Consider the following 14,174-nt stretch of genomic DNA (forward strand, 5'->3'; position numbering starts at 1 on the left):
AATAATATATGTTGGTAATACAATAAGACATTATTTTATTACAGTATGCAACTGCCTCCATACTATGAGAATGTAATAGCAAACAATATATGAACATATTAGAAAAAGAGCCAACATTATAAGTTACGGACCTTTGCATGTTGGTTTTGTTTGATTCCAGGTGCCATCTTTTCCACACTTCATTGGCCCCGCAGAGGGCGGATCTTTTAAATAGCCTGGGTTGCAGTGATAGGTGACTGTTTTATTAAATGTAAATTCTTTTCCCAGTTGGATGCCATTAGCAATGGGACCTGGATCTTCACATGTGATCACTAATATGAAAACAACATATGCTGGCTTTATTACATGTTTTACCAACTGTTCTTATTGTGTGTATAAATTAGTGATCTGTTGGTTGTTATTTCTGTGTGTTGTATACTGTAGTTGAGGAGTGTAATACACATTCTATTAAGCATTTTGAATAATTAGGACATGTTCAGATATCAGAGACGTAGCTAGACTTTCTGTTATGCTAGACAAAGAATCAGTTTGGCACCTCTACCTCCTGGGAAACCTCAGTCTGCACGTCTAGGTGCAGGGCACCAGTGATGATGTCACAAAAGCACTAAACCAAGGCCATGTGACTTCAGTAGGTGATTAGCTGTGGTGGCCACATGACCTGGTGTCAGTGATGTCACCACTCTGCATCCAGAAGTGAAAGCAAAAGGGGACCAGGTGCAAGTGAAACAGCAGTGGTAGAAGAGCAGTCAAAGTAAGTGTTGCTTTTTTATTTTACGGCCACAGTCAGACAAGAGTGGCTGTGATTGGTCCCTGCGCTCAGCCAATCAGAGGCAGTGCTTCCAGGGGGCAGGGTTTTTTAAATCCCTGGCCAGAAAAAATTATACAGAAGAGTGCCATGAAGCTGGGGTGAAGACACACGGGAGCCTCAACAGCGCTGCTAGGTGATGTATAATTTTTTTCCCAGCAGCTAGGGCTTATCTTCAGGGAAGGCCTTATGTTTCAAGTCCTTCCCCAAAAATCCCTGCATGGGTTGCCTTCGTCCCATTTTTCTCAATAGGGCGGCAGCAGCGCCGGCCTCATTGAAAGCAATGGGATAGCATTGTGGTCCTCTGCCACAGCTGTGGCAGGGGATTCTTTCGTCCCTGCTGCAGTCCTCTCATCACTGAACACTGTGAGAATGAGCTTGATGTGTGTAATTAGCCTCACATTTTGTGTTATTATGTCTCTTTCTCATCGAAATAAATTCTTTGACCCTACAGTTATGACTGCAGACAAATTAATAATGTTGAGTGATTGATTAACGAAATCTTTGGATCAGGAATACCCAATCTGAGTTTCTGAATGTTATCGTAAACAAGGATAGCCGAGTCTGACTGCCATTAAAATTAATGGGAGTAAAAATCGACTACAATAAAGAGAGAGTGAGTGAGTGACTGTGTCCTCTGTTTGCTATGAATGTGTCTCAGTTGCTCGCACTCTTGCTTTTCACTGCTAGGGTCTTAGGTTTAAACCCCATTAAGGATAACATCTGCATGGATTTTTAAAAACTCTATCCTGATGTTGCACTTGGTCATATTTGAACCTACAACTCTAGCACTGTAAAGCAGAAGTGCTCAGAACTGAGCGACCATACTTGCCTAGTCTGCTCCAGATAAGAGGAACAACAACAAGAATGAAGACAAAGAGAGTATAGAAAAACGTATCCAAATGTTGCCCTTGATCAGACTTACAGCTTCAGCAGTGCAAACAAATAAGTCACCACATCTGTAATTTTTACTCTAGAAATTGAGAAGAACAAACACAAAGAGAACATAACTTCCTCTCTAGATGTTGCCCTTGGTTATATTGGATCCTGCAACTCCAGTATTTCAAAGCAGCGCTAATAACTGAGCCACCACACTTTTCTATTTTGCCCTGCATGAGAACAACATGGACTTGAACCTACAGCTCCAACTATGCAAGGCAGCAGTGCTAAAAACTGATCCACTTTTTGCTCCAGAAGAGGAGAAGAACAGGAAGAATAAACACAGGGAGAACCTTAATTACCCTCCAAATTTTGACATTCGACAGATTTTAACCTAAAATTCCAGCAAAGCAGATGACTGAACTACCATGCTGTTTCACCTTCTTCCTCGTCCTCTGGTGGAGAAGGAGAAAAAGAAGAAATAGATGGATAAGAAGAATAAAGAGGAGTAGTAGGAGAAGCAGAAGTATGAGAAGGATGAAAAGGAAATAGAAGGAGAGGAAGGAGAATAAGAAGATCTACTTTTTCTTTTTTTCTCCTTCTCTTCCTCCAGAGAAGAAGAATCAGAAGGAGGAAAAAGCTTGGTGGTTTAGTGTCTAGCAAAATTGCCTTGAAGCGCAGCGGTTCTAGGTTTACTGCTGATTATGGACAACATCTGTATTGATGTATGTTTTTTGTGTTTATTATTCTTATTCTTCTCCATCTTCTCCTGGAGAACATAAAAGAAGCGTAGTGGCTCAGTTATTGTGTGGAGTTGTAGGTTCAACATGTGCATGGAGTTTTCCAAGGCCATGTAGATGTTATCCTTGAGGGGATTTGAGCCTAGGACCTCAGCAGTGAAAGACAAGAGTGATAGCAATCATGCACATCTGATTTTATCGCCGGCCAATCACGACAAGCATCACTATAAATGTTATCTTCTGATTGCTTATTATTAACATGAATATTAAAATAAATAGATAGATTGTATACTATATAGACTTATCCCTGGGGAAGAGGAAAAAACTTTGCGCCCTTGTGGATGGTGCTATCAGTTTCCTCTTTCCCAGCGATTTCTACACTAGAGCACCTGATTACTCAGGTTGACCTTCACTCCGGACGTCTCTCCAGAGAACTGGATCGTGGACAATGACTATCTGACACTCAGACCAGGACGAGAGGTGCAGGTGTGTTTGCCCTACCAGGGTTATCCCAGCGTGCACCAGGTGAGTGTACATTCATTTTTTCTGCTAAATAGATTTTAGTTGGTAGTTTAATTCCCATTCACTAGACGCTCTTCTGATATTTCTTTATTTCTCATATAGACTTATCTGTATACCATCTATCTATTTTATCTATCTCCTATCCATCCCTTTTTCAAAAAATCTTAAGACCTTAGATCTTAAGAAACATTGCTGATCGAACAAAAGCAAAATATGTAAAATGCATTGTCATTTTATGCAAAAATGGAAAGCAAAACATCTGGCACTCTTCTGATGTGTTGGGACAGTCATTTAATTATTGACCTGAGCAGTCTGGAGCACTTCCAGTCCAGGTTCCATTGGCAGTACAATGTCGAGTAGTTAATCCTGATGTTTTGTAACCTTCCCAGCAGGCATAGTTGACAGAACTGGAGAAAAGTATCCCATCGCTGAAAATGATCATGCCATTGGTGGGAGTTCCAGGATTTCCACAGGATACCGCTGCCAGAAAGATAGAGCAAACATCAACATAGCTGCACAGAACTGACAAGTGGGATTAAGGCATGAACATTGATTTTAAATAGCCGAGCTAACTTTAAAAGCTTACGCTTATCATAACAGTCACTGTGATAGTGTCCTTGAATAGTATATTTGGGAAATTTTATTGATCAAACTAGAAACAGTATTATATGTAGTGTTACTGATGTCATTGCTAACCAAAAGTTCAATTTCTTAATGTAAATATTCATTATGATCTGCTATTATTTGTTAAATGATAGATAAGTATAATGATGCAATGATATAAAAAGTAAAAATGTACATAATTCCAACACTTTCTTACCAAAGCAAAGTAGCAAGGCAACAAAATGCTGTCACAAAGAATTATCCATTAGCTTGTTCTTTCTTTCTATCTATCTATCTATCTATCTCATATCTATCTATCTATCTATCTATCTATCTATCTCTTTCATATTTATCTATCTCATATCTATTTATCTATCTATCTCATATCTATATGTCTGTCTATCTAAAATCTATCTATCTCATATCTATTTATCTATCTCATATCTATCTATCTATCTATCTCTTTCATATTTATCTATCTCATATCTATTTATCTATCTATCTCATATCTATATGTCTGTCTATCTAATATCTATCTATCTCATATCTATTCATCTATCTCATATCTATCTCATATCTATCTATCTATCTCATATCTATTTCATATCTATCTATCTCATATCTATCTATCTGACAATATAAAGATTTGACTCAACTAATTTATTTGGTGCTACCCTATATTTGAGTCTTGCATTGAATGTTTTAGACCATTGCTTCCCAAACTGCGAAGTGGCCTTACCAATGGAGCTGCCCAGTTGCTGGGGAGACACATATGGGGAGGAACCTTTACAGAAATTATGACAGGTCTTTCTATTTTTAAAGCAATCTTTGCTTAAAACTAAAAAGGATGGACTTTATGAAGACACTTATCTAGACACTTCCATTGAAGGAGAACTCACCACCTCCCGTGGTAACCTGTTCCACTCATTGATCACCCTCACTGTCAGTAAGTACAACTCAGTTTGTTATTTTGCTACAGTCAACGGGATATTCTCTGTTAACCAGACAACCCCTTTAAGCAACATAATTGACTATGTTTTTACTTATTTTAAGGTTAAACCAGGTTCTAGAAAGAAATGAAAGGATAATTTAGCCAGAAATATATTTTTAATTTTGATGCAAACTTCGATTCCTTGTGGTGAGGTCCAGACATTATCATGTTCTGACTGGTGTAGCATAAGCAAAAACAGATTTAGAAATCCTGTTTTAGACTATACTAGAGGATTTTATTTTGCATTACTACATTAATTTTTTTTTTAATAATAGATGTAAAACATTTATGTGCAAAATTGTTTTACAGGTTCCAGGGAAGCCCTAAAGAGCTGTAAAAGGCCATCTATAATGCAAGCATCATAGCCTTGACTATTTTGCAGGAAGATGCACACATAAATTCTTTAGACTCAGTGATCACTACTGCTAGATCTACAGCTCACAGTAAATAACTATTGTCCATAATAAATTACATGCATATAATCAATCATACACTACCAAATGCCCTCAAGTTCTGCTTGTTCCCATCTCTTTATGCTGTAGGTGCCTTTCTTACTTCCATACTGTTCCTATTTATTTTACCTGCATTTACTTCCTTTTGCTGATATTGTGAATATGACATACATTATAATTTCCTATATTCAATCATACTGCTATCAAGGACTCAAAGAAAGAGAAAAGAAAGTCAATTAAACTCTAGTTTCAGTATAAAATGTATTCCATTTTGATACAGTTACCAAAAAAACTGTACCCAGAGCTTGGTATTTTAGCTTTGGCTAATTATCCAATATCCTATCCTTCATGTTTTATTAAAACAGATCTACAGTCATCTATACCAAAGATTTTTTAATGCAATATATGGTATTAAAAATATAATAATTTACACAATTAATGTAGAAAGGCTTGCGTCTTCACTTATTCTTTTAAGTAGTGCTATGGAGCATGTAGCCAGACAAGATTGATGATGACAAATGTCCCGGTCAGACATATAGGATAGAGGATCACAAAGAAGAGATTCAAATTGGTTAACACTACCATACCCTAACTATATGTAGCAGAGAGATTTGAACAGCCTTTGCCCCCCATCTTCCTGTATTATAGGGTCCTTGTATTAATTCCCCAATAGCTACTTATAGTAATTTGCACAAAAATTACTAAAAGCTGTAGTTCTCTTAATATGTTTGGTGAATTTGAAACTACCTAGCAGTCAGAAAGTCAAATTTATGACTGTTATAAGCAAGCACAGAATTTGCATCAATTTTTGGCTTTCTGATTTTAACTAAAACTTTGTTTCCTTGGAGACTGTATCCATTCTTCGCTTTTGAAATTTTACGCATGAAGGCAACAAAAAAGTTAGACTTACAACAAATTTAATGTGAAAGCGCACAAAAGCCATGGCTGCTTAAAATAGAAGTACGTAGCACATTTCAGTACTTACATTTAAAATCTGAATAAAATAGCACAACTGTTGTTTATAGTAACGATATAAAAAATGCAAGGTTTTTAGTGCACATTTTGATCAAAACCTGTGGCCCCATCCACCACGTCCAGGCGAACTTAATTGGATTGGTTCTCAACAAGCTATGGGCTTACGACTTATAGACACAAAAAACACACAATGTCCAGGACAGGATATTCCCAGAATAATATGGGATCCTTCCTGGTAACCTAGATTCAAGCCTGGGGGATCAGGGCTAGAATTAGCCATCTAATGCTCCCTGTTATAAGAGGACAGTGACTAACAGCCAGAAGGAGTAAAATTTAGCGTGATCAAAAAATTAAAAATATTCAGTGACAATACTGTCTCCATAAGTAGTTCAGAGTTAAAAATAATATCTATACTAACCCCTGACACTCAAGAGAATACTTTGTGTCTCTAACGGTAATCCAGGGAAGAATTAAATGCTGTTTCTGCCTATTTAAAAAACTGACCCAGTTTGAGTACACGGATCACTATACCCCAACTGTTTAAGTAGTAATAATCTATACTGTAGATTTTCTGAAAAAGGTGAGAATCTAGAAGAATCAAATGTAACTCTTCAGGAGCCATAAAGGTCTCAATAAAGTATACACTAGGTGTAAAAGTGATCCGCACCCACAAAGACAACCAGTGGATCCCTAACAATATTCCCTAGAATCTCCAAAGATACAATCACCCTCGGACTCTATTCTAATCTTGGCTAAGAGAACAATCCCCTGATAGCCAAAAAAAAAAGATAGAACAGAGAGATAGCAAAACCACCAGCCCTGATGGTGGAGTGGTGGCCACATTAAAAAACTGTGGTCATTCCAGTCTTATATAGGCTAGCTCTACTTTACCAACTCAGAGGGAGGATCCCATATGACACTAGCGCAGCCCTCTCTGTACACGGCCCAATAGAAAGATGGTTACCCTGGACACCTAGAAGCTTAATTGACCATAAACAACCTGTACAGGGCATCTATTGGTTGTGCCAACATAGTGAATGTGACCCCCGATATATGCCGACAGACCTGTGGAGACTCCGCTGCTAGAGCAAATACATACCACAGCAGAGTTCCCCCTTGTCATACGATTATTCTGCAGGTGACAGGGATGAGTGACAAGGCATCATTATCTTATCCACAGCTGAAAGGCAGTCCATCTGTGACAAGGCATCGAATTTGCATAACTCTAAAAGAAACCTGCCTGTGGGCCAGAAGCCAAATGAATAGGAAAGAAGGACACCAAGCCATATATTCTTACTGTAGCACTTGGGACAGATTGAAGAGTAGCTTCCTTCACTTTTGTCATGTACTCCATTTACCTATTTACTGCAGGTGTTGGGAACCCATCCAATAAGGTTCGCTTCGATATGGCGAATGGGCCCAACATGTTTTGATCAAAATGTGCACTAAGAACCTTGCATTTTTATGCGAATAGAATAAACAACAGTTTTGCAATTTTATTCAGATATTAAAAATACATGAATGCTGGAGCACGTGTGTCTGTTACAAAAGGGTAAGGGAATATCCAGACTGAGGACTGCAACTTCCTAGAACTCTAAGAGTTTGACATGGATGTAGTTGGATTCTGCAGTAATATTGTATATCTTTAAGTTCAGTGGAGTTAGTATTTAAGGTTCACTTGTAATACTGGAAATTAGGGATTTTAGGGTAAATAAAACATGAAATATAAAAGTAATTTTGAAAAGGAGCAAAAAAATCTGCTAAAGATTATGAATATAATGATAAAAATGTGTAATTTTGTCTTAATATTTCCATAAATTAAATATTTATGATCTTTCTACAAAATTACTTTCAATGCTAATAAAAAATATACTGTAACTAGGGTATACAGCAATTAATTTAGCTCTGAACTAGCTCTGTAGGATTTGAATGCATTATTATTTTTCTTAGAAGATGTGAAATAAATGTCAGTGCTTTTCTCTTAAAGTTCACCAGTGATTTAATCTGTGATATACTTGCTCAGCAATTCAGATGCAGCAGTGGCTAGCTAAGGATCTCATTAGTACCAAGTGTGATATGGCTTCTAATATAGCCTTAATGAATTTTATCTCTTTAAAAATAACTTTGTGGATTTCAAAGCAGCAGCTCATAAGTGAGAATCATTGTTCTCATGTCATGTGTACTTGCTACCCACTCTGAATGATAGTCTGCACAAAATAATTGCTTCTCTTTAAGATTGAGCACTTCACGGGGAGCATCTAACTACAGTATAAGGGCTTTTCGCTATACTTAGATGTTACCTGTTGAGATTTCCTGCTCTACTTACCAGCTAGTCCATTGCAGCTTCGTTGAGACAAAGGTTTTAATACTTAGGTAATTCACGAAACACTAAGCTTTTGGTTTCAAATGGTCAAAGTTGAATAAAATACTAATCTAATACAGAAAAACTACAAAATATTGAAAAAGAATTTGTAACATTTCTCACCAGAAAGGTATATCCTCTAAGCTGCAATGAGTTAGGCACAGACTAGTCTAGGGTACGAAGTCTAAGGAATCTTCACTATCCTTTACTCATTTTGCCTGGTGAGGGATACAATTTCTCCCTGTAAGATTCCCAGATCATGGTTTTTCGAATAGTCACCGATTGTCACACAGTATACTGATGAAGAACTTGAAGCAAAGTCGGAAATGTAACCAAGGATTGTCAATTAGATAGCAGGGAGGATGCAATGCGCAGGAGGAGAACCGTAAGAACAAGGCAACAAGAACAAGGTAAGAGTGTTATATAAGAATAAGACCAAAGTCAATGTTACAGTGGTCATGGAATGGGGATCCCCTAGGCACGATGTGGCCCTCTTGAGGGTGAGGCCTTGCAGGCATGACAGACACAGCAAAATACTTGGTAAAATAAAACTTTAAACCAAAGAGAATTATTGACAACTGTGCTTCAAATCAAAACAAGAATAACACAGGAACAAAACTTGTAGTAGGCAAGGTAGCTTAGATCTGGAATTTAAAAAAAGGCAGAGACCAGGATATAGGAATAGACATAGGAATATTTTACCTTGATCATCAAGCACAGACTATGGGAAAGACAGGGTATATAGCAGAAACTTAACTGAAAATAGCAAACAGATAAGGAGTGGTACAGTCTAAAGCAGGAGATTAATCATTTGTTCACTGGTGAGTGACATAGCAGAGCTAGGAAAGGACTAGCAGAGTTGCTCGGATCAAAAAACATGAAGAAAGCAGAGTTCATGAAAATGTCAGGATCAGGAGTCAAGAAAAGAGTCAAAATTCATAAAAATAATAGCCAAGCAAAAGATAGTACCTTAATCCACATTTAAGATACAGAAGCCAGAGTTCCCTTTAAATATGATGCCGGGTTTGACATCATCTTCGAATATTGGTTGCTTTCGTAACTGGCTGCCACCATCCACAAAGAGAAAGACCAACGTGGCTTGATTTAGTGAGGCTAAATTATGATATAGAGGCTGCTGCGTAGCACTTTGATGCAATTATTGGTTGGAGTCATGGTGGAGTATTGGGAATCATTACTGAAGCCAGGTGAGGTGAGGAGCAGAGTTCTAGCTCATTTTTGTTTTACATAGTCAAACTACTAACAAGCACTTATTCATCAAATTTGTATGTGTGTGTGTGACGTGTGAGTTACATGCAGAGCCTGACAGAAACTGTGATGATGTCAGTTATTACTGGCTCTTAACTCCACCCCGTGATCCCATGATGGTGACATCACAGATACTTTATCCTCCTTCTGCAGTGAATGAAGAATTATGGGCAGACTACATCCCCTAAAAACCCCTGTGGCCTCAGTTGCTATTGATACAGCACTACTCAGTCTGCCAATTTTGTGAAACTGCTGCACACCTCCAATAAATAACACTTCACAAATTTACACATACTGGCTTTTAGCTCTACCACCTGATCACATGACGGTAATGTCATCACAGGTCCTTTATGGAGAATTATCAGCAGACTATATCCCCCACAAACACCTGTGGCCTCAGTTACAATGGATGCAGCAGTATTCAGTCGGCAGTTTGTACCTGGTTATCAGACTGCTACACACCTCCAGTAAATGACACCTCACAAATTTACACATACCGACTCTTACCTCTGCCCCCTCATCACATGATGGTGACATCACAGGCCCCTTACATAGCTGGTAGCGCATATTGACCAACAACATTAAAGCATAGTCCTTCACCACTATCTTCCCATATCCTGAGTCCAGCCTTCATCCAATCGTCAACCGTTGTCCAGTGTTGAAACAAACAGTCACTGATGTGCAAACATGTCACCACAGAGGGTTCAATGACACTGTGAATTTAATGCAGCTTACATGACACAGCAACAAGCCATGATTTAGCGACAATTCATCTCAGCTAGCTGCTGAAGTTTGTAAATCGCATGCAGCTCATATGCGAAAGCAACATAGCAGAGCTCTGTGTGTGATGTGCATGTGGCAGAGCTATGTGATGTGCATGTAGCAGAGCTGTGTGTGTGACGTGCATGTAGCAGAGCTGTGTGGTGCATTGTGCCACCAGAAACACTGGTGCTATGATTTCCTAATATTAGTAGTCTTCTATATCACCTACTCCTATATGTACTGTGATAATGCATAAAAGCAACTGCAAGGGGAGACTAGAGTAGTTGTCTGTATTAACAAATCACACTGCTGCTCATCTTTCCAATGTAACTGCACCTATGAAAAAATGCTGGCAGTCCAAAATTGAACACACGATCCCTTTGCATTCAAATGGAACACTTGGCTGACAAATCATCCCTCATTAAATAGCATACAAATGCCTTCATATACTTCCCTGCCAAATATCTCCATGCCTTAACCCCTCTCCTTTCCTAATAGATCCTTTAGGCATAAGGTAAATTGATTTTCATATTTTACTATATGTATCAAACTGCTTTCAGTTTCAAGGTTTCTGTGCTATGTTTGTAGCACAAAATGTGATTGTTCTCAGTAAGAGAAACCACGTAATCTTGTAGATATGATACTTTCTAATGGCTAACAAAAATACATCATGTTATAGAGAGCTTTCAAACCTAGGAAGGGTTCTTCCTCAGGCTTAGGCATCCCTCACACATGTGCTTTTTACCGCAATTAGTGCAGCACTTTCAGCACCACACTAATCACGGTATAATGCTGCCATTGCTTCAATGGAAGTGGCTCAGACAGCTGCTCGATCGCAGCACTTATGAGTGCCGCAATTTTTGAGCAGTCTGTTCTATTTTTGAGCATTTAGCGCTCCTCATCAATGATGAGGAGTGCTATAAGCTGGTGATACTGCGACTGAAAATGAAAGTAAGACACGATTTAAATCTCAGTGCTTACCACAATGCATGTGTGACAGAGGCCTTATGGAGTAAATTTGTAGAAACATGCATTTTCACATACATATGAAAACACTGTATGTGATTAATTTGCACTTAAAGGGGTTTTCCAGGGAAATACTATTGACGATCTATCATCGGGATGGGTGAGGATCCATTGCTCAGGACACTGACCTATCAGATGCACAGGCGCATGCTGTAAGTGCCGTAAATACACAGAGGTCAAAGTAATGAACCAATCACAGCCATCATCGGTTCCTCGAGTGCTGCATTGATTGGCTGAGCAGTGCTGGAGAACCAATCAGAGCTATCACTTCCTGGAGGTGGGATTTATGAATCCCATAACCAGGAAGTGTTCTTCTGTGGGCGGTCGAGGACTGCAAGAAGCGCCTCAAAGCTACGGAGAGCAGCCGGAGGGATCTGGACCGAGCCTGCTAGGTAATGTATTCCTTTTTTTAATGTAATGCAGGGCTTATTTTTGGGGAAAGGCTTATATTTCAAGCCTACCTGAAAATCCCCCCAAATAAGGACTTATTATCAGGGTAGGTCTTATTTTTGGGGAAACCAGGTATTATAATTAAGGAAACAATCTGGAATTGAGGGTCACCAAAGCCAGGATTTTTAAAGACACCAATTTTCACCCTATTCCTTAAAAAACATAGCTACAAAAATTCTGTAGTTAAATCTGTTTTACCCTAGACTATAGTATCATCTTCCCTGCAGTGTTTAGTACTTGCAACAATCCAGATTGTCAATATCTTTTTTTTAAGTGCTTGCATAGTATTTTACTACACAAATGTTACTATAGCTGCCAGTCAAATGGCTCTTGCATAAAACTAATAGGTGGAGTAGGCCATAGGTACAGCAAGCATGCTATGCTATTAAATTGTAAAACTTCTATCTGCTTAACATGACAATATTTGTGTTACATTTAGAGGTCATTATTTCAGATATCACTCAAAATAGTTTACAAAAAGCAAATTAGTATTTATTACCTTCTCTGTGTCCTATTAAAATTAACAGTGGGAAATGATGTTGACTCATACCGTACTTTAGTTTTATTTCCTGGTATTAAGTAAAATACCAATTTAGTGAAGTCTGAAGACTCGGGGACTAGAAAGAGCCTAAATGACAGTAATAATTTATAATGTGCACTCGCATTATACAATTCAAACACGTTTTTTACCTACACTGAATCTTTGAAATACACTCTTTATGCAGAATTGGTAGAATTCGAAGAAAACTGTCAGAAAATATTGTTGGATTATTGGTGATTGAAGATGCATGTTAGGGATTTTTAAATATTTTTCAATCACAAATCCTGGTATGCCCACATTTGTATGATTGCACACATGCTGGATTATCCATATATTACTAAGGCTAACTTCACATGAGTGAGAGCGATATAGGGCCATGAATCCCACCCCCGTATCGCGCACCCCACCATGTGAATTTCCCAAGGATGCGATGTGTTTTCATGTCAAAATAGCCTTGCATCCCTTTGAGGGCTCAGTCACACGGGCACTGACCCGCCCATGTTTTTTGGGCAATAAAGACGGCAGCACCGCGTGCGGACGAATTTTCCGCATGACTGGCTCCATTGCCAGCCATTTGTTCTTTTTTCTGGCCGGTGCGAAGAGTCGTCTGCACCTGCCGTGCAGCTGTCTTATCGTCCAAAAACATGGGCTTATCTGCGCCCGTGTGACTGAGCCCTGAGGAAAAAGTAATCCTCTACAGCGGCAGACGTGGAGTTCTCCCATTGCTTTCAATTGGGTCGGTGATGCTGCCTCTGGAACCATTGTTTCAAATGGTTTCATTCTCACTAGCGGGATTCTCATGTGTTAATACTACACACGAGAAAAGAAAGGGTAAGACCTATCTTCCTAATTTCTCATCTTTACCCATGCACAGTAGCACAAAACTTGAATGGTAAAAAAAAAGAATTTGACCGGGTTTTGCGCTAAAATGCTCTGCAGCAGCGAGCATACTTGCGGATGCGTCAGTCTGTTTTAGCCCTATACCTTTTTTTATGTAGGAGTCTTTAGTTGTGAATGCGACAAAAAGTTTCTAAATGATAATAGAGTGGAATAGTGTGTATTCACATGCAACCGATTTAATTTGAATCGGGCTTGCTTTAAATACATACACTTGCTGCAGAAACCACCCATCCAGATGTATTCACAGGACTTTTAAGTCTCTGAAATGTTTGTATTAAATCTGCTGCTTGTGAATGTACTAGTAAGAAGAGATAAGTAATCTTGCCGTCATACTCCTAATATACTACTGGTATTAAAGTCCTATAATAATGGACAAAGAACAAGAATCTGTATCATGAGATGAAATCACCAACATCAGGAACACATCGTCATATTTTGACTATATGAATCGACATTTGCAAGCAACATGGTTGATTGTGATATTGGCGATAAAAATAATTTTTAAATTAAAGAGAATATCACTGGAATTTATGTATCCAGATTAGAGATGAGCGAGCATACTCGATAAGGCAAACTACTCGAGCAAGTAGTGCCTTATTCGAGTACCTGCCCGCTCGTCTCTAAAGATTCGGCTGCCGGCGCGGGTGACAGGTGAGTTGCGGCGGTGAGCAAGGGGGAGCGGGGGTGGAGAGAGGGAGAGAGTGATCTCACCTCCGTTCCTCCCCGCTCTCCCCCGCCACTCCCCGCCCCCTGCCAACACCCGAATCTTTAGAGGCAAGCGGGCAGGTACTCGAATAAGGCAGTACCTTATTAGTTTGCCTTATCGAGTATGCTTGCTCATCTCTAATCCAGATCTCCTAAAATACATTTTCCTTTAAATATATGCCAGTAAAAAATTCT

The 14,174-nt window shown here is 38.9% G+C and overlaps 1 protein-coding gene across 1 annotated transcript in view; it reads right to left on the bottom strand.

Annotated features, from left to right (window-relative positions):
* Positions 1 to 14,174, bottom strand: part of CSMD1 (CUB and Sushi multiple domains 1) — a 1,401,348-nt gene that overhangs the window by 70,027 nt on the left and 1,317,147 nt on the right. The window contains exons 58-59 of the mRNA XM_066607269.1: positions 3,250 to 3,426; positions 132 to 311 (exon numbers count right to left, since the gene is read on the bottom strand). Coding sequence (XP_066463366.1) covers positions 132 to 311; positions 3,250 to 3,426 — 357 coding nt within the window. The remainder of the gene's footprint in view (positions 1 to 131; positions 312 to 3,249; positions 3,427 to 14,174) is intronic.

Source organism: Eleutherodactylus coqui, chromosome 1, assembly GCF_035609145.1.
Source record: "Eleutherodactylus coqui strain aEleCoq1 chromosome 1, aEleCoq1.hap1, whole genome shotgun sequence".
NCBI lineage: Eukaryota > Metazoa > Chordata > Amphibia > Anura > Eleutherodactylidae > Eleutherodactylus > Eleutherodactylus coqui.